The sequence below is a fragment of the Anser cygnoides genome, chromosome 26, assembly GCF_040182565.1.
Source record: "Anser cygnoides isolate HZ-2024a breed goose chromosome 26, Taihu_goose_T2T_genome, whole genome shotgun sequence".
NCBI classification, from domain to species: domain Eukaryota; kingdom Metazoa; phylum Chordata; class Aves; order Anseriformes; family Anatidae; genus Anser; species Anser cygnoides.
In genome coordinates this window covers 5,617,584-5,641,853 of record NC_089898.1, presented here as the reverse complement: position 1 = coordinate 5,641,853, position 24,270 = coordinate 5,617,584, and the positions used below count along the sequence as shown (strand labels likewise).

General features: G+C 40.5%; 2 protein-coding genes across 3 annotated transcripts in view; one reads left to right on the top strand and one right to left on the bottom strand.

The window, feature by feature from the left end:
* Positions 1-1,439: 1,439 nt before the first annotated feature.
* Positions 1,440-6,820, bottom strand: BMP10 (bone morphogenetic protein 10). Its single transcript, XM_013199217.3, has 2 exons — positions 6,148-6,820; positions 1,440-2,462 (listed from the first exon to the last, which is right to left on the bottom strand). The coding sequence occupies exons 1-2, from the start codon at positions 6,479-6,481 to the stop codon at positions 1,519-1,521; spliced, it is 1,278 nt and encodes a 425-aa protein (XP_013054671.1). The 5' UTR covers positions 6,482-6,820; the 3' UTR covers positions 1,440-1,518.
* Positions 6,821-6,822: 2 nt separating this feature from the next.
* LOC106047642 (gastrokine-1-like) overlaps positions 6,823-24,270 on the top strand; it is a 36,095-nt gene continuing 18,647 nt past the window's right edge. For both annotated transcript variants that reach the window (XM_013199221.3, XM_048053991.2), the window contains exon 1: positions 6,823-6,997. The gene's annotated coding sequence lies outside the window, so the exon portion shown is untranslated. The remainder of the gene's footprint in view (positions 6,998-24,270) is intronic.

Sequence of the window (24,270 nt, the reverse complement as noted above, 5' to 3'; positions counted from 1 at the left end):
AATACAAAGGCAGGCAGTCAATAAATAGGTCAATAAATTATGGGAAGCACAGAAGAGTATGTGTGAAAATAGGTATGTGTGAAAACCAGGAAACTGTTTTTAGTTGGTGCATGATAATGTCTTTTGTGTTCATTCCCATGAAGTGCTATAGTGATTCTTTCAAAGGCCTTTATCACCTCCAGTGAAGATAACTTTCCCTTAAAAGTGTAAAACAGATGCAGGGACAGTACAGTAGGCTCTGGTACAGGCTAAAAGAGTCAGCGTCACTTACACTTTCCCAAGAATCTGACAAATTTGCAGCTTAGTATAAATAAAGTGACGGGTCTATTGTTTTTCAGCTCCGACACCTTCTTATCACCAGAATTTGTTGCAGAAGACTGGAAGAAACATGGCATGTGACTCCATCATATATAGTTTAAGGGGGGGGGGGGGGGAAGGGGCAATACCTTTATGAATTGACAAATTCAGCACATACATAAAGGAAAGATCCTCTCTATCTAGCTGGTGCAAAGGGGTTTCCTTTTCTGTCTAGCTCTGTGCAGACAGTGCAATACTACTTGGCCATTTGAATTGTATTAAATAGGTGTTTTGTATGTAGCTTACTGGACTGGGCGGGGGGACTAGTTTTGTAACTGGTATAAACTGGTACAATTTCAAGGATTCAAGAGATTTACTGCTCTTATTTCTGCCACCAAAAGCTCTGACCCTTGAGGGACAGCACATGGATAAAGGAACAAAGCCAGTGCTGCTTTACACAGGGTGCTTTTGTAATAAACATGCACAGGGGGAATTTCTTGCCATTGCATGTCAGAGCACTGCAGACACCTGGCATTGCTCCTGGGCTCATTGCTTTAGTAAGAAAAATGGGAAAGGGAATGGTTCCCTTTTGCTCCAAATGCCAAATCATCCCTGCCATGATATCTTTTACTTTTAACTGAGACAGGGAAAGATAAAAGAAAGGATTAAGAAAAAAAGAAAGAAGTCTAAAGTCTTGTTCCTTAGTGATTTAGGAGCCTGTGTTTTATCAGGTAAGATCTATAGAGATAAATTTTCAAAGAAAAATCTGATCATATAAAGATCCTTATAAAGATTTTACACACAAATAAAAAATTTAGGAGTGTATTGTCCATAATTTTAGCAGCTCTGGGAAACTCTATAGATGCCAATCAATATTTACAAAGTACAAAAATATGCCTTTATTCCTGTGAATTTGAATGTGCCCCTTCTGGTTTGAAGAGCCTACCCAAACAACCCAGTGATCCGCACTATGCTCTGATACGAAGAGAGACTTGGCCATAATTTGGGCAGCAAAGAATAGCAAGAAGCAAGCAATGGAACAAAATATACATTCCCTACAGTCATATGACTTGCCAATTCCCCATGACAGGAAACATACAATTATCTGTACATGCCTCATTAAATAACCTTATTAAATAAGAAATCTGAAATGTACAAATTTACAGACTGAATCATTAAATACTTCCCGTGTGCACTCTCCTGTGCATGTGTTCCCTGCTACTATCTGCAGCCACACTCTGATACCACCATGCCTTCATATTTGAACTTGTAGGTGACCACCCCTGCATCTAGGTAGAGAATAGAGATAGGATCAAGTTTGGTTGGCACGCAGCAGGCCTTGGAGGCTTTCTGGGGATTCTTTAAGTGAACTAAAGTCTGGACAATTGCATGTTTTGTTGGTGTGACATGCTCTGTCAAGGGGTAGGCGCATACTCCATGGCACTCATAAGCTTCATATCCCGCTGGAGCGATGATCCAGGAATCCCAGCCAATCTCCTTGAAATCTATGTAGAGTGGAGTCTTTTTGCAGTAGTTGCCTTTTGCGTTCCTCCGGATTCGGGCAGTAGAGTCATATATGATGTTGGAACGCATCTGGAGCAGTGCCTCCTCACCAGGGTGGCCATGGAAATTACCAACCTCCAGGTTCTCCAAGTCCAGGAGCTGCTCATGGTCTATCATTTCGTTCAACTCTTGCTTCTCCTCTTTTTTGTCATTGCTTTGGTCATCAGAGAACACAATCAACAGGGGCACATGCTTAGCCTCAGAGTTGATGTCGATATCGAGTTTCCCCTCTCCATTCTGCTCCTCCCCTTCCCTGCTCTCAATATGAACTTCCAGTCGGTGCGTGGTCAGCCCTGCCCTTCGCCAGCGCCTGATGGCTTCGGTGACCTCAAAGCTTTCCCACTCACTGCTTGTGCCATAGATCTGTCTGGATGCCAGCGCCACTATCTTTCTTTCTTCTTCTACCCCCATGTGGTCGTTTTCCAGCACTTCAAAAATTGTGACTTTTCGGTCAAGCCCATCATAGAGCATTTGGTCCCGTTCTACCAAGGTGTAGAGCCTCAGCTCTGCCATGGTGATTTCTTCATGGTGAGGGATGGTCACATTGAATAGAAGGGGGTATTTCCGAACTCCTGTAATACCAATTGGGTGGGAAGCCAGATCTGGAAATGACAAAGATCATGCATTTTAGAAGGGTCAATACATCCAGTAACACGTGCACTGAAGTTCATCTGACATGTTTTGCCTTGCTGGGTTTCAATGAAATAATTTCAGGTGAGTGTTTTTTCATCACTTCCTAAAACTGTACTTGGAAAAAAGGCCAACTTCATTCTAGATGTTTAAGGACAGAGAGATTGCAGATATGATAAAGCCCATAAACTTGGATTTAAAGATTCTCTTTCTGCTCCAAGTCTTCCAGGGACTTCCTTGTCACCTGGAAGGATTTCATGTTAAAAATATATTGCCTAATACTGAAATGATATCAATTCTAGGTTGCTCTGTGGTACCTGCTTAACAAATGAGGAAAAACAGCAAGTGTAGAATAGGAAGGGTAGAAGGATATGGCACTGGAGTGAACATGAGACAGATAAGCTGCATATGCAAGAACAGCAGGCTGTATCTTGGTCTGCTTAAAGTTTCCGTGCTAGCAACTATTCCCTTCCAGTGAAATGTCCCTCACCAATGGAGAGGGGCAATCACAAAGGGAGGAAAAGTCTCTTGGGAAACTGTAAAGGCTCCTGGTTAGGAAGAACAGGCGGCAAACACCCAAAGTGACCTGCCAATCAACAGAAATCCTGCTACAGACTCAATGGGTTTCAAGTGAGCAAAGTCAAACAGCTGTACTCAGTCAGGCACTTTTGGCAGCTTTAGTTAATAACTTGTATAAGAAGAACATAATATCTGCTTGTCATTCAGACTGTCTGTCCTATCTGTGTTGTTTGTTTATACATAGGCAATATGCATTTCTTCAGGCAATGCCCGAGTCTTAGCTAACGACTATGTATTTGTTGCTGAATTACTGTGCTGTCTACTTGTAACTCAGAAGACAGATTAGGACGTAGACACTATGTGTAACATTTCTGCAGAGGCAAACTGCTTGTGATCTACTACTATCTTCATCTCTGACTTCTCCAGTTTTGATATGTTTGTAGAAAAGTGACACTGATAAAGCTGCAAGTATTGGCCATGCTCCATCAGTGCACTTAAGCAAGCAGTTAACTTAAGCACATGAGCTGTCCTACTGACATGAGGAAGGTTTTGAGGCACCTGCCTTTTTCTTTCTTTCTTTTTTTTTTTTTTCCTTTTTTGCACTTCCATCCATTCATTAAAAAAAAAAAAAGTGCCATTCTGCTTGCATCTCTCTACCTGTCTATTGATAAGGTGGGAGCTGAATACGTTCCGCACTTCACCAGGGTAGGAACACACTACACAGGGTAGGAGAGCTGAAGGGCAATGCTATTCAAGCACAGGGATGTTTAGCTTTAATCTCTATACTGGAAGTAATTGAGTAATTGTTGGGATTTCCTTGACCTTGGTATGCTAAAGCAAGTCTTCAGTCATTACAGATGACAACAGGGTGGAGAAATGCCACCTGACTATACAGAAAATGAGCATGAGTAATTCTCTAGGATGGAGGGCAAGGCTACACCACATGTAAGAACATGGTTGAGCACTAGCAGGGCAAGAAAAGAGTTCATGTGTAAGTCAGGATGTGACCTTGCTCTTTAATTAGAAAGGCCATGGGGTGAAATACCTTATTGTTACCAATAGTAGGGTCAGGAAGAGTGATCTGGAGTCCATAGGAAAAGAAACATTTCCCTTAAGACCTGTACTCAAGTTTTAAGAACAGATAGAATATTACAGCCCCATTTGCAATGGAGACGTTATGCATGGGTTAAAACAAAGAACTACTTCCAGCCGTGCAACATGTTATAACATCTTTATAACAATAACAAATTTAATATAGGAATCAATGAATACCATTACTGCTAGTTTTCAGTAAGCAGGTGAACAAAAAATTCCACGGGATAATCCATTTCTACTGTCTTGACCACTACAGTAGTACAAGTAATTCATTTCTCTATCAAAAAGTTATTTTGGCATGAAAGAATGGTTCCCAGTTTCACAAATTGTCAAGATAGAAAAAAAAACCCCACACATTAATTGCATCACTCCTTTAATGCATGTGTTTATGAAGCTGTGTTAATATCAGTATCCTCACTTTGCATCTTGCTGTTTTGGATTAGAAGAGGTGAGAGAAAAACTGAAATGACAGACAGTTACGCTAAGTTTACCCTATCTGGTACAGAACTTTTGCTGCGATGACAAAGACATTGAATGTGATGCTTACAGAAAGGCACAGAACTGTGAACCACTACTTGTATTACTCAAGAAAAGGTCAGTCTGTAGAGTTTTCAATGCTGCAAATCAGAAAGAATTTTGGTTTTGCCACTGGAATAATTTCAGATTTACTTCACTAAACCACATTGTATTTTATTGTTCAGCATAGTTTAAATTTGCCAAATTTTATCACATTTATTTCTTCTGAATAATGCAAAATGAGAAAAGAACAATAGGCATTCCAGCATATGTCTGCATTTATACTGATGCACAGTGACAGGCACAGCTCTTGAGGCGAATAACTGTTCACCAGTGGGTGTAACTGGTGTGCCATTCATCTTTCAATAAATTCCTCCACACTGGAGAAAAGAATACATAAAAAAGATTTAAACCACAATGCAGTGCCTCTACAAACCATAAACATGTTGCCAATAAGGAGTGTCTGGGCCTGGCAGAATGATAGAGCAGAGCAGAACAGAGCTGATGGATTTTCTCGTCACATCTGTGTTGCCAAACTGAAATAACTTGTGCACCATCTCTCCTTATACTTCATTATTTTTAAATTGCAAATGTTAGAAACAAACAAAAGTCAACCAACCAACCAAAAAAAACCAACGATATTACCTGATATACTTCATTAAGTAGACTAGTGAAGTAGGAGAGAAATCCCATGACAGTTTGAATAGTAGCATATATCTCTAAGTTGTTAAAAATAATTAATTAACGCACTTGTATTTGCCAAGTGGAATAACTGGTATTTGGAAATAGTTAGCTGAAAAACATTTTTACCTGTAAAACCTGTAATGATGCAAATAGCTATTGACAAGTTATTGAATGTTAGCACTGAAACGTTATCTTGACCTTCCTGAACTGAAGGGAAATGCTGAAGCAGAAACATTTTTTTTTTTAATAGAAAATATTCTACTCCCCTAAAGTAAAACCTAAGCGTTATCCAAAATTCTGCTTCACGTATTTCTGTATATTTTCTGAACTATGCTCAGATGTCAGAGGAAGAAAACATGATGAATCCTGTGAAGATCAATAACGAGAGGATATTAACAGAAAGCCATATTTGGTTAAGCTCTCAATATGAAAATACTGCACATTTGAACAATGTGTAAAACAATTTCTTGCCTTAATTTCAAATATTAATGAAGGTATCCAGTTGAAAATCAGGCAGATAATTGCAAAAGATGGGTGTCATTCTAGGGATAATGAAAATGTACCCAAATTATAGTTAGTGCCATACAAACACTAAAGGAACATCTTCTTCCCCCAAAACCTTACAATCTCAAAAACAGAGGACAAGGGATCTATCTTGCAGCAAGTTGTATCTGGCTTACATTGGTACATACAGTATTAGTTGTCTATTTCCGATGGTGGCCTCAATGAATGGCAGTTTTTCCTCTTAGTGCAGTTCCTGCTCAATGCCTCGTAAATACATTTCATGTTGACTACAAGGGTGCTTATTTCTATTTGCTTCCTCTAGAGATGCACATATCTTACCTTCATTTTTGAAGCTCCTAATAATATTTGCGGATGGCATAGATGTCCTATCAGTGGCAAACTTGTTGTACAGCTCTAGCATGTACTCTGGTGGGTCCACCTTGGCCGTTTCATGCAGGGGAATGTCAGAGAGGTTCAACGTCTTCAGGAACTCATTCTTCATATTCTGAAGCAGCGTGTTGAAATCAACACCATCCTGCTCGGAGAGGATCTCATCGAAAAGAGGCACGTCTTCCTCCAGGGAAGAGTGCTCCAAGCTCAGGATGGGACTGCAAGCAGCAAAGTGAACCAAGAGACAGAGGACAGCCCACAGCTGGAGGACTACAGAATCCATGGCTTCGGCTTCGCTCTAGTCTCCAACCACACTCAACAAGCTCTAGCTCTCGTGTGGGCTAAGTGGCGGTTTTATCCCCTGGGTTATATGCCGCTTGTGTCACAGGGAGATGACAAGTTTGGAAGCTCTTGTCTTGAAACTTGTGATCCGTCCTCTCTCTCCCCCTTCCCCCTCCCCAAAACCAGGTCTCAGTAATTGGATATGGCTTGCTCTCTTCTATGGTTGCCTTGCCTCTCTTATCTCATGTAGTGTAAGCTGTTCACCAGATTTGTTGCTATCTTGCAATCCCCTTTCCCTTAATGAGCGTTTTGTAAACATTTGCGCTAGGACACTAGGAGATAGGACGAGTTTCTCCTCGGAGAGGAACTGCCCTTACTTTCTGCCTCCTGGTAGCTGACTTCCTTTGGCGTGCGTGAACAATTTCATCCACACAGATTTCAAGCTAACGTAAATTCTACAGAGCCTCTGCCGAAACCTATGAATTTTGCACCAAGGGCAAAGAATAGCTCCTTTAAGGTAACAAATCTAGCTTTTTAAAAACTAATATAAAAATAAGTTTTAAAATTTCACTTTTAAAGGAACCTCTCTGGGAAAAGGTCCATTCTTCTGTGCCTTTGCAGCACAGGAGGGGAGCTGTTGGTACTACAGCAACACTGGGGTCACAAGGCCCTGAATGCAGAGAAGCTTTTGAGCTCAAGATATTTGGGTGAGGAGGGTTTCTCACATTGCAGCTATAAAGCTGCACTTTGCAAGGGCTTCACTGGGAAAAGCACTTTGAAGACAGTGAATATGAGTCAGGGAAGATCAGAGTATGGCCTGTAAAACTGTAAAAAAAAACGGAGCCCTTTTTTTTATGCAGACACCATATTACATGCATAAGGCACTGTGTTGTTTAGTGATTAAGGACTTTTATTTTATTTCATATTTTATTTTATTTTATTTTATTTTATTTTATTTTATTTTATTTTATTTTATTTATTTTCAGTGCTTGTTTTTGCTATAAAACACTCTTTCCTGATCTGAACATTAACACTGGTTGAATGCCAGTGCTCAATGCCATGTGCCATATAAAGGCTCAGAAACAGAGAAAGTAAAGAAAATATTTTCTTCCTTTCACATCTTACATATTTGACTCGGGAGGTTATAGGTTACAGTTACTTTTTATTTAGTCACAAGACTGTCCAAAAACTATTGAAAATGCACAAAGGCCAACAGACTACTGACTTCATTATTCACCTTTGCACGACTTCAAATAGCTCAGAGGTACAATGTGGGGTATCTGGAAAAGTTTTTGCCAAAAAGGTGTGCTAAAGTTGTTCAGTGGCTGACGTGCAAATTTCAACAAAATGTGAGCATCGCACATGCAAAGAATATGTATATTTTCTTGAGCAAGTTGTTATATAACATTGTTGTTATATAACATTGACCACTTAAATCACTTCATTATTGAGACTTTTTCAAAGTGGCCTTGTTTTGGCTACAGGGCCAGAGCTCAGCTCCTCTCTAGCAGTCAACTTCAAGATGAAGGGCCATTTCTTCTCATTACCACTGCAAAGTTTTGCTGCCAATAAGAGCTTTACCAAGAGCTTTACCAAAGAGTAAACCTAAACTGATTTGTTGATTTTTCTGGACTCTTCCATTTAGCCATTTAGCCATCTTAGCCATTCTGGCTAAGCATGTCCAGTGATTTGCTACCCCATCTCTGCAACTTTCTTCCTTCTTCAATAGCCCAAATCTGTCACTGGCAGAAGTGGCCACAACTCTAGCTGACTTAGTTAGAAAGATACTCAAGCCATGCTTATTTAAACTAATACTCTCTATTTTTATATTTTTTTTTTCATAAATATCAATATCTTTGTCAAAGTCATGTATGGTATTGATGTCAGGTACATCAGCTAGGCCTTTTAACCTGGCTTTATTCAACTTTTCTCCTTCTAGGCACAGGAAACTTGATAATAAACCAAAACACATTATCAAGGTCCCTGTTACTGCTTAGCTGCATTGGAAGTTGATATTTGAGCTTAGGAAGATTAATTTAGATCTCAGGGTGGATTTCATGGTTATCTGTACAACCTTATCTATAAATCCTCTTCAGCCTTATCAAAGACTTTCTCTGAATATTGTGGCTTTCCAGAGCTAAACACAGAAAATCTTAGGGAAATTCTGGAGCTGAGCTGAGGTCAGTTATGTTAATTAACTTAAAAAGAAAAGCACAGCCTTCTTGCTTGTGATTCATCACCTGACTATGCTGAGCTAAGGTCCATATGGCCGTAGGGAGGGAGATTAACAATGAAAACTGTGAGAAAAGAGTCAGGGAACATAGCCCTAACTCTTTTCTTCAGTACAGTAACTGGCTACTGTAAAAGGAGATCTTTGAGATGGTTTGTCATAGACAGGTGAACAGGTAGTACATTTGCTATGAAAGCAATAGTACCTACAGAAGTGGTTTCAAAAGGTCCTTTTTATGCTTAAATATTAATTTCAGAAATGCACTGACTTCATATATATAAATGTATATATTTTTCCATGAAGGGTGTAAGCATTTCATAGGAGCTCCTGCCTGTTGGAAGGCAAGAGGTGCTGAATCTTCTCAGCACTTCACAGCATATGGCCTTATCCTTAGTGCTTGCTCATATCTGGTTTTCCTTCTCAGACAAGCATGAATAACAGCTTGAATGCATAGGCAACAGCAAGCAGAGATATGCCTTTCAGAGCTTGTAGGCATTGGGATCTACAGCATTATAGGGCCCAATTCTGAGGGTTTTGAGTTTTCTGTGAGTTTTAGAGCTAAAGGTTTTAAATTTAAAAGCATTTTTTGAGTATTTGTACAACTGAGGTTTTTCGCTGAATCTCTGCCCTTGCTATGAACACTGGTGATTCTGAGGAGTGAGCCTTAAGCACACATAAAGTCAGTCTCCTTTCTATTATTCTGTTAATCGAACAATTCTACAGCCAGAAGAGTTTTTCCATGTTCACTCCACTTTCCTACAGTTTAAAACTTAGCCTGCTGTGCAGCTTTGGTTTGCTGGGTGACAAAAATGAACAAGGTTACTGTAACTGCTCTGGCAGTGACATAAGCAGAGCTGACACTGCCTTCGAGCAGAGGCTGGGCTACTGACCTCTCTAAGCCTTACTAAGTCCAGACATTTTCTGTGAATCTGTACGTTCACACCCCGTAGATATAAATATGTAAGTAAAATGTAGTGTGCACACAGCGATCTGACATAAATTCCTTAACCCACAAATATGTCATCTTCATTCAGTGGCTCATGAGAAGCACAATCACTGCTCAGACATTCCAGCTGTCTTTGCATTTCCACTCTTGTTTTGATAACTCCTTGAACAATAGCATGCTGAAAGGCAATGCAGCCTGCTGTGTTATATACAAACCAGCTTTCACTGAGTTTCTTAGCTTACTCAACTTAGACCCTGTTGGGGATCTGCCAAATGAGGAGAACCCATAGAGTACATCTGATATAAAAGCAGCTTCCTGTTTCCCTAGGTTTTAGGCTGATTAATTTAACGTGATTTTTTTTTTTTTCCAGAGTTGAAGTATTTAACAGAATGGCTTTATTTCATGTCACTGAAATTAAGAGGTTTGGTCTTTTTTTTCACATGCACTGCAATTTACATGTACAATAAGTATCCTGGAAAGGAAACTACCCTCAAGAAATCTATGCTAAACAGATTAACTGAGGTAGATGGAGAGAGAGAACATTAATAGGCATTACTGTATAATTGTTATTAAATTTTGTAGCATAATTGATGACCCCATTTCATGAGCAATAAATTGTGCATCAGGCAGGTAGCGTTACAGAAAGGTTTCTTGGCCTTCATTCCTAGGAAATTTGGGTTCTTTTCCCCAGAGAATTCAAAGTTGTACATGGGAAAATGTAGCTAATGGAAACATTAGCCTTTGCACTGATCCCGACAGAATCAGGGAACAATATTCAATGCAACTATGGCATTGTTTAACTAATGCCTCGCCCTTCCTGTTCGAGCTGGCTGCTGGTGGAGGTGGCACTCTAGATTGGACACTCTCCATTCTCATGCCATGAGACATGGAGGAGGTGTGCAGAGAGAGGGCCGTTCGCACTCACAGTGCTAAGCAGCTCGGGCAAGAACGTGAGCGCGGCTGACACAGCGGTAGCCGAGGCTATGCGGCAGCAACTCCTGGGAACAGCTCAGCTGTCGAAAGGGTCAGTCCTGAAGATTGTGGGTCTCCAAAATAGACTCTAATCTCAGGCACCATGCAGCTTCCTCCAAGCTGATGCCTTTACGGCTTCTTCTGTCAAGAGGCAGCAGAAGAGCAGGGGTTTGAACAGGAATGTGTGAGGCAAGCTCAGCGCTGAAAGCCTAGAAAGTGAAGCAGAGCTTTACGAAGTGCCAAGGTCGACGATACACCATGATTGAAATGGTGTGATGCTCCCCTGGGTAAGAGGAAGTTGGGAAAAAAGAATGTGAAGTGTTTTTTAAGCATCCTTACCCTTCCTTAGCATGATTTTCAGCATGGAGAAAAACCTGCTCTCACTAACACACTCAGAAAGTGTTGGGATGTGGAACTTTTTCCAAGAGAAAGTGTTTAATGTTTGCTTACATGTCCTGGGCTTTTGTGACTTAAATGGTTCCTCAGTGAATAAACAGAAAGCTTGCCAGTTAGTTACAAGAAGTCACGTGTAATTTTTCCACGTGTAAACTCAGTCAGCTGGATTTTGGTTCAGTAGTGCATAACAAAAAATTTTCATAAGATTTACAATCCAATTTTATTAGATATTCAGGTTTTTTAAACATGAATAAATCTGTTTCTTTTCCTTTTTTTCTTTCTATTTTTACTCCTTCTCCCTGATTCCTTTTTTGAATAGATTCTATTGAAAAGACCACTCTGAAAACATATAAAAGAAAACCCAAAGAGATTAAGTTTTCAGTAGAGGAAAAGAATGTAATTGATCATGGTTTAAATACAAAAGCATTGCTGAAAATCAAATATTCCTTACAGATTACTCTTTAGTTAGTTTGTTTGTTTGGTAATAAAAAAGAGAGATATTTGATGAAAAAATATCTGATTAAATAAATCATCTATTGGATAGGGGAAAGATATTAAAATATTGTCTGCTCTGTTTATAAATGAATATAAATATCACAGGTAAAATTTGGGCTGGAATATGGAGGTAAGAGCTTTTCATTTCAGATTTCACAAGGGAAGGCTTTGCATCCAGTATGGTCTTTTAGGGACTTTTCTTATAGATCTTTAAACTGTAATTTCAAATCCCCATATTTAGGGCTGGAGACACAGGAAACCAAACAAATATTGGACATTTCCAGTATCCTGTGACCTTGAGCAGCTTTACAGTTTTCATTTAAGCTTCATGTTTATTTGTCATGGAACATTTCCGTATTTGCATGTGTAATACATAAGAAAAAGAATCTGTCCTGCAAGAACGTACACTGTATAGAAAGAAGAAAGAAGGAGAGGATAACAAAAGGGATGCATCCTTGTTTCATAGAAGAAAATTTTTCAAACAACTTTGAGTCAGCAATCATGCCTCCATTTCTGGAATTCAAAATGCAATGCCCTGCTTTGCCACAAGAAAATACCCCCTGCCCCTCCCCAACCTGCTCTTGCAAGTGATTTGCATTATAGCACAAGGGAACTTTTGTTTCTGTGCTAGAACCGTTGAGAAAAAAATAATGTCAAGCCTGAGAGTCTTTTCTAAATGACACGGAGAGTTCTCATTCTCAGACACATGACTTCTTTTGCCCATTAAGTAATACAGAATTAATAAAGGAGAAAGGATGTGTTTTAATGGAGAAAAAAACATCAGTGCCTTTGGTGACGTTAATCACCCCTTAAAAACACAGATAAATCTAAAAAAAGCCCACATATTTTTCCACTGCATGGTGTTAAGAGGTATAACGTATCTCTATCACAATACTTTGATCAAATGTCAACATTCAGACTGAATCAACATTAAGACATCTTGTTTGGAAATTTTCAAAATTCCTGCTGAGCACATCTTCAATCCTTTCCAAAATCTGTATAAATGCAGGAGTTTTGGTTCAAAGCTGCTCTCTAATCAGGATACCACTGACATATATGCCATTTCAGGGAAGTAGGAGAGTGATGCAAGCTAATGTGCTCTAGCAAGCATCCCAGCATATGATTTGAAATTTTCCAAAATACAGACACAAAATTATTACGAATATGGCCCACAATTGTCTCTGTCAGGAGATAGCTGTGGCATGAGGCAACTGTTGGATGTGATATGGTAGATAAAGAAGAGTGTGACACTGACAGTGTGATGAGCTTGCAATGGAATAACTAAAATTAGTTTCCATTCCTGCATCTGCCTGAGTCCTTGTTCCTGTATGCCTCGGTTCATGGCTGCTCTGGATTTTCTTTCCATAAATGGGCTGTTCCCCAGCAGCTCTCTGTTCTGATTTCAGATGGATCTGGAAATCGGAAAGATATTATTTAAAGAAAGAGTGGGAAGAGAGAGGCATAGCAATGTGTTAAAACCAGAGTGACGGAGAAAAAGAAAAGAAAACAGAGAGAAGAAGGAAAGACATTGTGCAGCCACAACAGAAGGGAACTACTTAAGCTGTGTAACACAGCCTCCTTGTGACCTTTTGGAGACAATATTGAAATGCACATCAATAGCTCTATAAGGGAAGCCAGTGGCATTTCATCTTCATCAGCTATTTCCAGGCAAGAGAAAAGGCTGGGGGACACACTAACAAGTAGGGCACGCAGACTACCTGCATGTCTGCTGTCAATTACCTTTTTTTGTTCTGTTTTTCCTGCTGAGGTGGCAAAAGCTCCAGGCTCTAGGAAGGGAGTCCATCACTGTGCATTTGCACAACTGCAATCTGGTCTTAGCGGCAGGTCATTGGCCATGAGGCGGTACAGATAAATAATGATACGCAGAGATTTTTCAAGCTGGCACAAAGCCTGAATAACAGAAACAGAAAGAAGAGGACTGGAAAGAGCTGGACATTGCCTTCTCATCAGTGTCCTGTCAGTCGTATGTGGCAAATTCACTGCAAGCATGTGGCTTCATTTTTACTGTGAATCCCAGCTCCCTGTGTGCTCAGTTCCTTGAGCACTATTTGGAGGAGCTACCATTATCCAGTGTGATTGAATTTTCTTTATATGTAATTGGGAAATTTGTGCTAGCATGCAGTCATGCACATAACTCAGTCTTGTGTAGTGAGAGAATGATACACAGAAATTCTTAGATCCTTACATGAGAAAGACAATGCAGCCCCTTGCTTTTGTGTCTGCTTCTGTACATTTCAACATTTAATCTTTCTTTTTTCCTGCCAAGCTTCAAAACACATCAATACAGGTGATAAAAATGTTTCCATGAGCATAAGTATTTCCAGGAACACTAAGATAAACATTTGCTTATATCATTTATGAGATGGGGGACACCTCAAGAAATCTATTGATTTGTCTCCCCTCCCATTATTTGTGTATATACACAGATTGAGGCTCTAAATAATATAAAAAGGTCATTTAAAATTTAGTACCTTTAAAGGTCACACAATTTATTTAGGCTAACAATTCAAATCCAGTGGGACACAGTTGAAACGAAATCAATATCTGAGATCTTCATAAAGAACCTGATTGTATTGTAATGCTAATGAACAGCAGAGTAGGCACGCTGTTTAATACTAAAAGTTTTGACTCCGCTGGCTCCTTATCATACTTGCTTCACAGCACAGCTTAATAGAAAAAGGTCAAGAGAAAGTTTTAATTTTACATTGCTGAAATTCCTTCTCTCATAATCTAGTTATTTTGTGAAGCTTTGGATTCATGTGGGTGTTAAACTTTGGGCAACCCTCTGAGCAGCTTCAGTGACACTGACAAAAGCAAGACTCCTGAACAAAACTTTACAGAAATCTCCCAAGTTGTTCCCCGTTGTCAGCTATGTCCAAGTGGACTGTTTGAGGAATAACATTCTTTTCCTTAATGACAACTCCATTTAAATACTTCCAAAGCCCTAAAAGGACAAAGCTCTTGGGAACAATGACTAATTATATCCTGTCCCTGTTTTTTGGAACTATAGATTTTTAATCTTGAACAATGGATTTGAAGAAAACAGGTTATGTTCACCTGAAATTATTTTGATTAATAACTCAAAATTACTTAATTAACAACTAAACATAGATGGAATATTTTCTGGTAGTTTGTTGATATCTCAGTGCGAGATGGTAATTACAAAGCCAACAGCTTGTATTCGCCTCAACAAAACATGAAGAAAAATGAGACAAGTGTGTCTAATAATTGTTCTGTTTATTTTATATTAGGGTTGGCATCAAAAAGGAAAGTTAAGTTCTATGTGACAGTAGAAGAGACTGATTCAGTAAAAAACAAACAAATAAAAATTGTCTAAATCCATCCTTAAAAATTGAAAGAATTAAAATTAACATTTCAGTTTCTGTAATCTGATGATTGGAATTATAATGGATAAATTAGGATGGTCAGCAGCCTTTCTCAGTTATGTTTGTCATGCAAATGAATACCAAATTCTGTCTTTTCCACTTAAAAAAATAAAAAGTGTAGAAGTTCTTTTTATTTTCACTTCAAACACAGCAAAAAATCCAAATATGGTCTTGTCCTCCTAGACTCTATGGTGTTTTGCCTTCTATATGTGCTGGTTATCAGCAAATGAAAGAAAAAAAAATGTTTTAAATGCTTATTATATTTAGTGCAGAAGAAAAAGGTAATGATTACATTCCCTATGGCTAAACCTTCCAGAATGTTTAAACTCATGGCTTTTTGTTGCCAAAACTACCAGAGAAAGGCTGGGAAAAACTGTTTTGGAGACATTCTTTTTTATGAAAAAGTTAAAAAAATTGAGAGAGAAACATTAATAAATATTAGTTTTTGTCATACAGTATACTTTTCTAAAGGGAAAGAGCTTATGTATAGCCCAGGTATAATTGCATAGGGTTTGCTTGTCTGTTACTGATTTTAGTTTGGCTTCTGCATCTTTATTGTTTAGGATGCTCAGGATACATATATATTGGTTAGCAGTAGTTAGAAATTTGATTAAATGCTGCTAGTAGCTCAGTTCACAACTGCTGATTTTCCTCACCTGAAAAAATCTTACAAGACCAACAATAAAGTGAAAGACTAATTCTTCTCCAAATTTAAATGGCATATTAAAAATGTGACTTTATCTTGACAACTTAAAAAAAAAAACAAAAAAACAAAAAAAAAACCACCACAATGGGCGGTGAAAATGAGAGCCCCTAGACAACTGCTATAAGTAGTTATTGCCAGGATGCTTTCCTGATTGATACACAAATTGTTTTCTGATTAGCTGTCCCATCAGTTTGAGTCCATTCTAGTGGCAGTGCGTGCATAAAAAGACACCTCTATCTCACAGGTACTAATTAAACTGTATTAACAGTTGTGATGCTCAGGATCACGAAAATACATTTTAATTGGAGAATTTTTAATGATTCTTCCACTTTTTAGAGTTTTGTACTGACAGTTCTATCCTTCTTGTTGTGTTATCTCCTTCACTGCTGTTTAACATCTATGAGCTGTGCATAAACACTTTTCTATCTGAAGGATCCCACACTTCTGGTGTTTCCTCACTTTTGATTCATGAGACCCCCACATTTAGGATTGCAGCTTGTAGGAGTTTGTAATGTGCTTTAAATCATGCTGCACATCTCCCAGTTTTTCTCAGAGCGGCTTGGCAGATAGGAGTGTCTTGTGAAGCGCGGATGGCAGCTTATCTTACTGAGAGCATGGAACAAGCCCCTCACAGTCCCTGGTGTTAAAGGGCTCTACTTATCTGGAATGAGTGGCAGAGTGCCCTGGCTCGGCTCTCAGTATATTGCACCCAGGGACATTGCTTAATGTGATGCTGTCAAACACCTCCTGGTGTGCTCAGGGCAAATTTCTGATTTAGGGAGCTTCTTTAGGTGAAAACTCCCCCTGCTTCCTATCACACGGGATGGAAAGGGTTAGTGGCTACCACTGTTGGGTCAAGCCTTAAAGTCCTTATGTCTCAAGTTAAGCATATTTCTAAATGCTTTCCAATTACTATTTGACCATCTGTACAATGGTGACAGCAGGGGAAAGGGGAAACTCCACAGCAGCTGGCATGGTGGCAATCGCAGCATGTATGCGATGGGTGGATGTGTTGTGTCCTACCCAGGAACTGTTGGGCAGGATTTACAGCATGCAAACAAATAAAGGCCTTAGCTGCCTTTATAGTCTGGGCTGTCCTGGAAGCCATCAAAACCGTAAGAGCCTTCTCAGAAAAACTCATTGCACTGCTTTACCCCTCTACCCTCCATTATATCCCCTCATCAGCTCTCATCCTAGTACCAGAAATTACAGGATAATTTTTAAAGGATACTTTCCCCGGTCTGAGCATGGCCACAAATGGGTCTATATGATACATCCGTTTTTCTGTCCAACAAGAAATGGCTGGATCAATTAGAGGACCCCACTCATTAGGTCTGTTTCACCTTACTCTCTTTATACACACCCTCAGAAAACTAAATAAAGTGGGAACTTTCAAGTCACATGAGTCTGTCTACCTCTTACTGAGCTGTGAAAAAGAGCAAAGGAAAAAAATTGCAGAATAGGAAGAGAAATGTTAAAAACAGTACATGGTATGGCCATGATGAGCACCAGAACAGCAGGACCTGCCTGCAAGGAATAGAGACCTGGATACAGAACTCCAGCCAGCCTGCCTGCCCACTTTCTCCCTGGCTACCTCTCTAAACGAAGCAAAGCAAAGAAACAAAAACCCAAACAAGCAAGAGTGCAGAATCCTTCTGTGGAGTATTTATGCCTGAGGGAGGAGCATAGCCAAGCAGGAAGAGCAGAGGTAGAGGCAGATGGCAGGATGAGGTTTGTTAGATTTCACCTGGTGACAACAGGGGTGAGAAGATAAGGAAAAGGAGATAAAGGGGATACAGGAGTTTTGGGGCTTCCCCCCTTACCTGGGCTCATGGTTAGTGTGTGATTGGCATTTGTCAGATTTATCTTACATCCTTTGCTGTATTCCTGTTCTGAAACAGAAAAAGATTTCACTTAAATTGTGGGAATCTTTGCTACTTACATTTCTGGAATTGTGTGAATCTTTGCTACTTACATTTCTGGAATGTTTTGGTCTCCAATTAGTAAACCTTCTACAAATGTAATGCTTTATTAGATAAAGGGATACGTCTATATATTGTAAAGAGAAGAAATGACAAATATTATGAGAAAAAGAAAAATTAATTTAGTCAAAAAATGGGGCTTAATTTCACATGAAAACAAAAATCACTGTGGTTTGGAAATCTGAAAGAAAGTATTCTAATCTTCTGCAATCCAACCCAGCATTTTCTTCCTGAGGAACATGTCTCAGGTTGACAGGGACTCACTTTATTTTATTTTTGTCTTATGGTTTGCATGTAATCAGTGTTTTTACTAGCGCAGCGAGAACAAGCTCTCACCTAGTAACAGTCATGGACACAGATTGTAATAAAGAAACCTTAACTGTTGAGATTACTGTAACAATTTGCCATCTAGTGGTCAATCAAAATCACACTCAGTTCTTACGGGCCATCAGAATTGGATTATGTGTCTTGGAATATCTGGCGTGGCTCATGGGCCATGACATTATCTTATACAAAACAAGTGATTTTGCAAAGCCCTCCTCACCTCCTCCATGGACAATAACTTAAGACTTGAGTACTTAAAATTAGGCACCTTGTTTCAAATTGTGCGCATACTTCCAATTTACTGGGATGACTTTTTTCTTTTTGCATGTAGATCCTGTATGTTGTTCACTGTTCAACTGCAGCTATTTGCTCCTGAGTGGTTAGAGGTTAGAGACAAGCTCATGAGGCAAGTCCTTTACTTCTAAAACTAAGGGATGATTTTTTTTTCCCATTACTATACATTGTTAGTATAAAAATGGTGGGAAGACTTAACAAAATGAGGACAATCAGACAGCACAATTTTAGTTTCAAATAGTGGGCTTGATTCTCCAGCCCAACTTCAATTTTATCTTCAAGGGAATTCTGTCCTATAAAGCAAAGTTTGCTCATGTAGACAGCCATCCCTCTTTGTTACTCGATGCAAACTGGAAGCCTTTTTCTCATTTATTAGACAGCTTATCTGTTTAAGAGCTCCAGCCACATGGCCTGGGCCCCAGAAGACAAAGGCAGGGACTGGAAGAATGTTGAACTGCCCAGTGTAGGAGAAGGTCAGATTCGAGACCATCTAAGGAACTTGGAGTCACACAAGTCCATGGGACCAGATGAGATACATCTGCAGGTCCTGAAGGAAGTGGCAGATGGAGTTGCTAAGCCTCTCTCCATCATATTTGAGAAGTCATGGTAATCCAGTGAAGTTCCCACAGACTGGAAGACAGGAAACATAACTACCAATTTCAAAAAGAGAAAAAAGGAAGACATGGGGAACTACAGGCCAGTCAGTCTCACCTCTGTGCCTGGCAAGATCATGGAGCAGATCCTCCTGAAAACTCTGCTAAGGCACATGGAAAATAAGGAGGTGATTGGTGACAGCCAGCATGGCTTCACTAAGGGCACATCGTGCCTGACAAATCTGGTGGTCTTCCATGGCGGGGTTACAGCATTGGTAGATAGAGGAGGAACAACTGACATCATCTACCTGGACTTGTGCAAAGCGTTTGACACTGTCCCCCATGATATCCTTGTCTCTAAATTGGAGAGGCATGGATTCAATGGATGGACTACTTGGTGGGTAAGGAATTGGCTGGAGGGTCGCACTCCAAGGGTTGTGGTCGACAGCTCAACGTCCTCAACAGCTCAGTAACGAGTGGTGTTCCTCAGGGGTCAGTACTGGGACCGGTGCTGTTTAACATCTTTGTCAGTGATGTGGACAGTGAAATTAAGCGCACCCTCAGCAGATTTCCTGATGACACCAAGCTGGGTGGTGTGGTCGACATGCTGGAGGGAAGGGATGTCATCCAGAGGGACCTGGACAGGCCTCGAGGTGGGCCTGTGTGAATCTCATGAGGTCCAACAAGGCCAAGTGCAAGGTCCTGCATCTGGACCTGGACATTCCCAAGTACAAGCACAGGCTAGGTGGAGAATAGATTGAAAGCAGCCTTGATGAGAAGGACTTAGGTGTGTTGGTCAATGAGAAGCTTGACATGAGTCAGCAACGTGTGCTGGCAGCCCAGAAAGCCAACCATGTCCTGGGCTGCATCAAAGGAAGCATGGCCAGCAGGTCAAGGGAAGTGATTCTTCCCATCTGCTGTGCTCGCGTGAGACTCCACCTGGAGCACTGTGTTCAGCTCTGGGGCCCCCAACACAATAAGGATATGGAAGTATTAGAATGAGTTCAGAGGAGGGCCACAAAGATGAGGGGCTGGAGCACCTCTCCTACAAAAACAGGCTGAGGGAGTTGGGGTTGTTCAGCCCAGAGAGGCGAAGGCTCCAGGGAGACCTTATAGTGGCCTTCCAGTACCTAAAGAGGGGCCTACAGGAAAGCTGGGGAGGGACTTTCTGTCACAGAATGTAAGACAAAGCTTTAAACTAAAAGAGGGTAAGCTTAGATTAGATATAAGGACAAAATTATTTACTCTGAGAGTGGTGAGGCACTGGAACAGGTTGCCCAGAAAAATTGTGGATGCCCCATCCCTGGAGGTGCTCAAGGCCAGGCTGGATGGGGCTTTGAGCAACCTGGTCTAGTGGGAGGTGTTCCTGCCCATGGCAGGGGGGTTGGAACTAGATGATCTTTAAGGTCCCTTACAACCCAAACCATTCTATGATTCTATGATATACAAAAACCTGCCACTCCTAATTTAAGCAGTCTATTTCATGTAAATGGTATTGCTTACCAGGGTAAGAGTTTCTGGGTCAATCTCTGATTTTAAAATGATTGCAACTGACAAAACTGTCACAACTTGATCTAGATAAATAGTCTTGCACACTGGGAAACACCCAGAGGCGACAGTGGGGAAAGTTCTCAGTGGAATGGCTTCAGTGGTAAAAAGATCTTAATATGCAGGACAGGTGTCTAGATAAACTGGTGTCCTTGGCAGTGAGGGACCGTAGATGCTTCCTGCCCACTGATATGTGTAAAGGATCAAGAAAGGTTAATTGCAGCAGACTTGGAGACGTGACTGGAATGTGTGCTAATTCTGCCATCCCAAAATACTTGACATATTTTAGCTGCCTGTCAGAGTGCATCCAATGATACCATTGCTGGGATTCCAGGCACGCCTTTAAATACTTTTTTTTTTTTTTTTAAAGCTGAAAGCAAATAATCAACATTGTTCTGATTATCATATCCTAGGATAAATACTGTTTTAACACACAAAAGCTGCCCATGTACGTGTACACACATAATCACACACTCAGGCACACCCAGACACACTCCCAATGTGCTCTCTTCTACATGAAATATTTTTACCACTTTTTATAGAACAAGACTAGCTGAAAAGCTAGCTAAACTTCCAGGACATGTATTGCTCGCATGGAAAGAAACTCTTGGAAAGACCTGGTAACCTTCAACGTAGCAAGAGTCACATCCTGATACTCTTCCTTTCTAGACTCCTTCCACCCATATCTCTATAGCATCTAAGCTTGAGCACTGGCTCCATTCCTCATTTCTGTGACAGATCTGAGTTCCAGTCCTGGTGGGATCACCACAGCACTGCACGTCCCCTGATGCAGATATACCAAATGCCTGTGCTATTTTCAAGGTGTTAATCTTGTGCTTAAGGCTAATAAGCCTCACGCACGATCTTCTCTGCATGTCAACCTTTGGCAGTTGTCATTAGGATAAACACTCTCCTTTGACTGTGAGCATAACTGTCTCTCCCATTGTTTCTGGGAATGGTCACTGGCTGCTGGCTGCTTAGCAAGTGGCTGCAACCTTCTGTGGGTTCCTCACATGGAAATCAGTAGGCATTTTCTATCCATTCCAGTGGGAGATCTCAGGAATCCAAATATTAAAATATCCTTATCCATAAAGCTGATGAATAGCTTATAGAGGAACCATAAAGCTATGAATACCTAATGAGCTCTGTGATAGCAGGTGCTTCATGTTATGTAGAACATATGCTTAAGTTTATACAATCGTAAGATCATAGAATATCCTGAGTTGGAAGAGACCCACAAGAATCACCAAGTCCAACTCCTGACTCCACATAGGACTACCTAAAAATCAAATCATATGTCTGAATGCATTGTCCATAGATGTCTTGAAAACCAGCAGGATCGGTGCTGTGACCACTTCCCTGGGGAGTCTGTTCCAGTGCTCAACCAACCTCTCAGTGAAGAACCTTTTCCTAATATCCAACCTGAACTTCCCCTTTCACAGCTCCATGCTGTTCCCTTGGGTCCTGTTGCTGTCACCAGGGAGCAAAGGTCAGCACCTGCACTTCTGCTCCCCTCAGGAAGAAGCTGCAGGCCACCATGAGGCTTCCCCTCAGCCTCCTCTTCTCTACGCTGATTAATCCAAGTGATCTCAGCCTCTCGTTGTACGTCATGTACGTCGCTGTACGTCTTGCCCTCTACACCCTTCACCATCTTCATAGCCCTCCTTTGGACACTCTTTAACAGCTTTATATATTTTTTATGCTGTGGTGCCCAAAACTGCACACAGTGCTCAAGGTGAGGCCTCACCAGCGCAGAGCAGAGTGGGACAGCCACTCCCCTTGACCAGCTGGCAGTGCCGTGCCTGAAGCATCCCAGGGTACGGTCAGCCCGTTTGGCTGCCAGGGCACACTGCTGGCTTGTGTTCAACTTGCTGTCAACCAGAGCCCCCCCAGATCCCTCTCCGGGGGGCTGCTCTCCAGCCTCCCGTCCCCCAGTCTGTATGCATAGCCAGGGTTGCCCCATCCCAGGTGCAGAATCCAGCACTTGCTCTTGTTAAACTTCCTGTGGTTGGTGATTGCCCAGCCCTCCAATTTGTCAAATCTCTCTGCAAGGCCTCTCTGCCCTAAGGGAGTCAGCAGCTCCTCCTAATTTAGTATCAGCTGCAAGCTTACTTAGCATGCATTCCAGTCCTGCATCCAGATCATGTATAAAACATTGAAGAAAACTGGCCCCAAATTGGAGCCCTGGGGAACCCCACTAGTGACTGGCTGCCAGCATGGTGTAACCTCATTTGTAACCTTTGAGCCTGATCTGTTGGCCAGTTGTTCACCCATCTTAGTATGTATTTTTATTCTTTTATCCAGAGGGATACTTTGAGAAACAGTATTGAAAGCTTTGCTGAAATCCAGAAAGATTACATCAACTGTCTTCCCTTGGTCAACTAGATGGGTAACCTAATCATAAAAAGAAATTTATTTAGATAAGCAGGACCTTCCTCTTGTGAACCTGTATTGGCTGTGACCAATAGCTATTGTCTTGCAATGTTTTTCAATATCTCCCAGAATAATATTCTCCATAATTTTATCAGGCACTGAAGTGAGACTGACAGGTATTCTTTCTTGCCCTTCTTGAGAATTGGAACAGTTTTTGCCAGTTTCCAGTTCACTGGGACTTCTCCAGATTCCCAAGACTGTTGAAAAATAATTATGAGAGGTCTCGCAATGACATCAGTTAAGTATTAAGTTATAAGTAAAATGAAAGTTATACTTTTCCTTCAGATCATGAAAATTCAGTCCAAAGTCTTTGCTGCCAGGCTGTGGATTTAAAGATTGAAAACATTTTCAGACTACAGTTGTTTAGTTGTTTAAGGCAACCAAGGGACTATATCTCCAGGGACACTTTACCTGTTGTTGCTGCCTTTTAATTCCTTGGTCTTTCCCTGTAGTCCACCAATAAAATCCATCACTTTGCAAAACAGTTAAAAATAGATTAATTATAGTATAAAATGGATACATAAAACACATGGCAAATTGTTGCATAGTGAGCAGGAAATAGCACTGGCTAACTACAGTATCAAATAGATAAAATATCAACATTCTTTTTCATGTGTAGGTCCTTTTCTTTGCTTTTGTTCAGAGCTGAGTTTACATTTCTGTTTGTCCTGTAGTTACAGTTACCAAACTCTGAATTAATTTCTTCTTTCTTCTTTCTTTCTGGTGGTGCCAATATGTTTGGGTTCAAGGTCTAAAATTCAAAGCTATAACATGCAATGCACGTGCTCCTGTGAAAACAGAACAACCTCTGAGAAACAAGGGTAAGGGGAATGTGGACATGTGAGCAACATGGTATATGATTCTCCCTGCACTTTCTTTTCTCTCTGTTGTGAGGTACACCACAAAAGGTGCATCAACAGCAACAAATTTGCCCCCAGGGTGCTCCATCCAGAACATTTTCCTCTAAGCTGTGCAGTTTGACAGTAGAGGTGCTGTGAGAGTTCATGGATGGCTGAAGCATTATTCATAAAACAACAAACACAGTAGCCTAAATGCAAATCTATTGCCAACAGGCCTGATGGATACAGTAAGACTGTGAACTAAAAGAAAAGCTAGAAACCTTCTTCCATGTTTGACTACATGAAACATAGAAACGCTTTATCTCCCTAGTTCAAAAAAAAAAAAAAGTTGTGGGTAATAAGGTATTGGAGCTTGTTCTGGACTTCTTTGTAGAACCATTTACTCTAGTATCAACTGCAAATCTACTGAGGAGTTGAAGTACACGCTAAAAACATTTCAGTAAACTTTTAGGTGTTTATGCAATATTTTCTAAACCAAAAATACAAGATCTCAAATATGTACATAATTTAAATGAAAAAGCCATTAAAACACATGAGATTCTTCTAAGCCTTAAGTGAAGACTGAAAAGCTGCATTCAGTTCCTGCCTTGGTCACAGACAACTT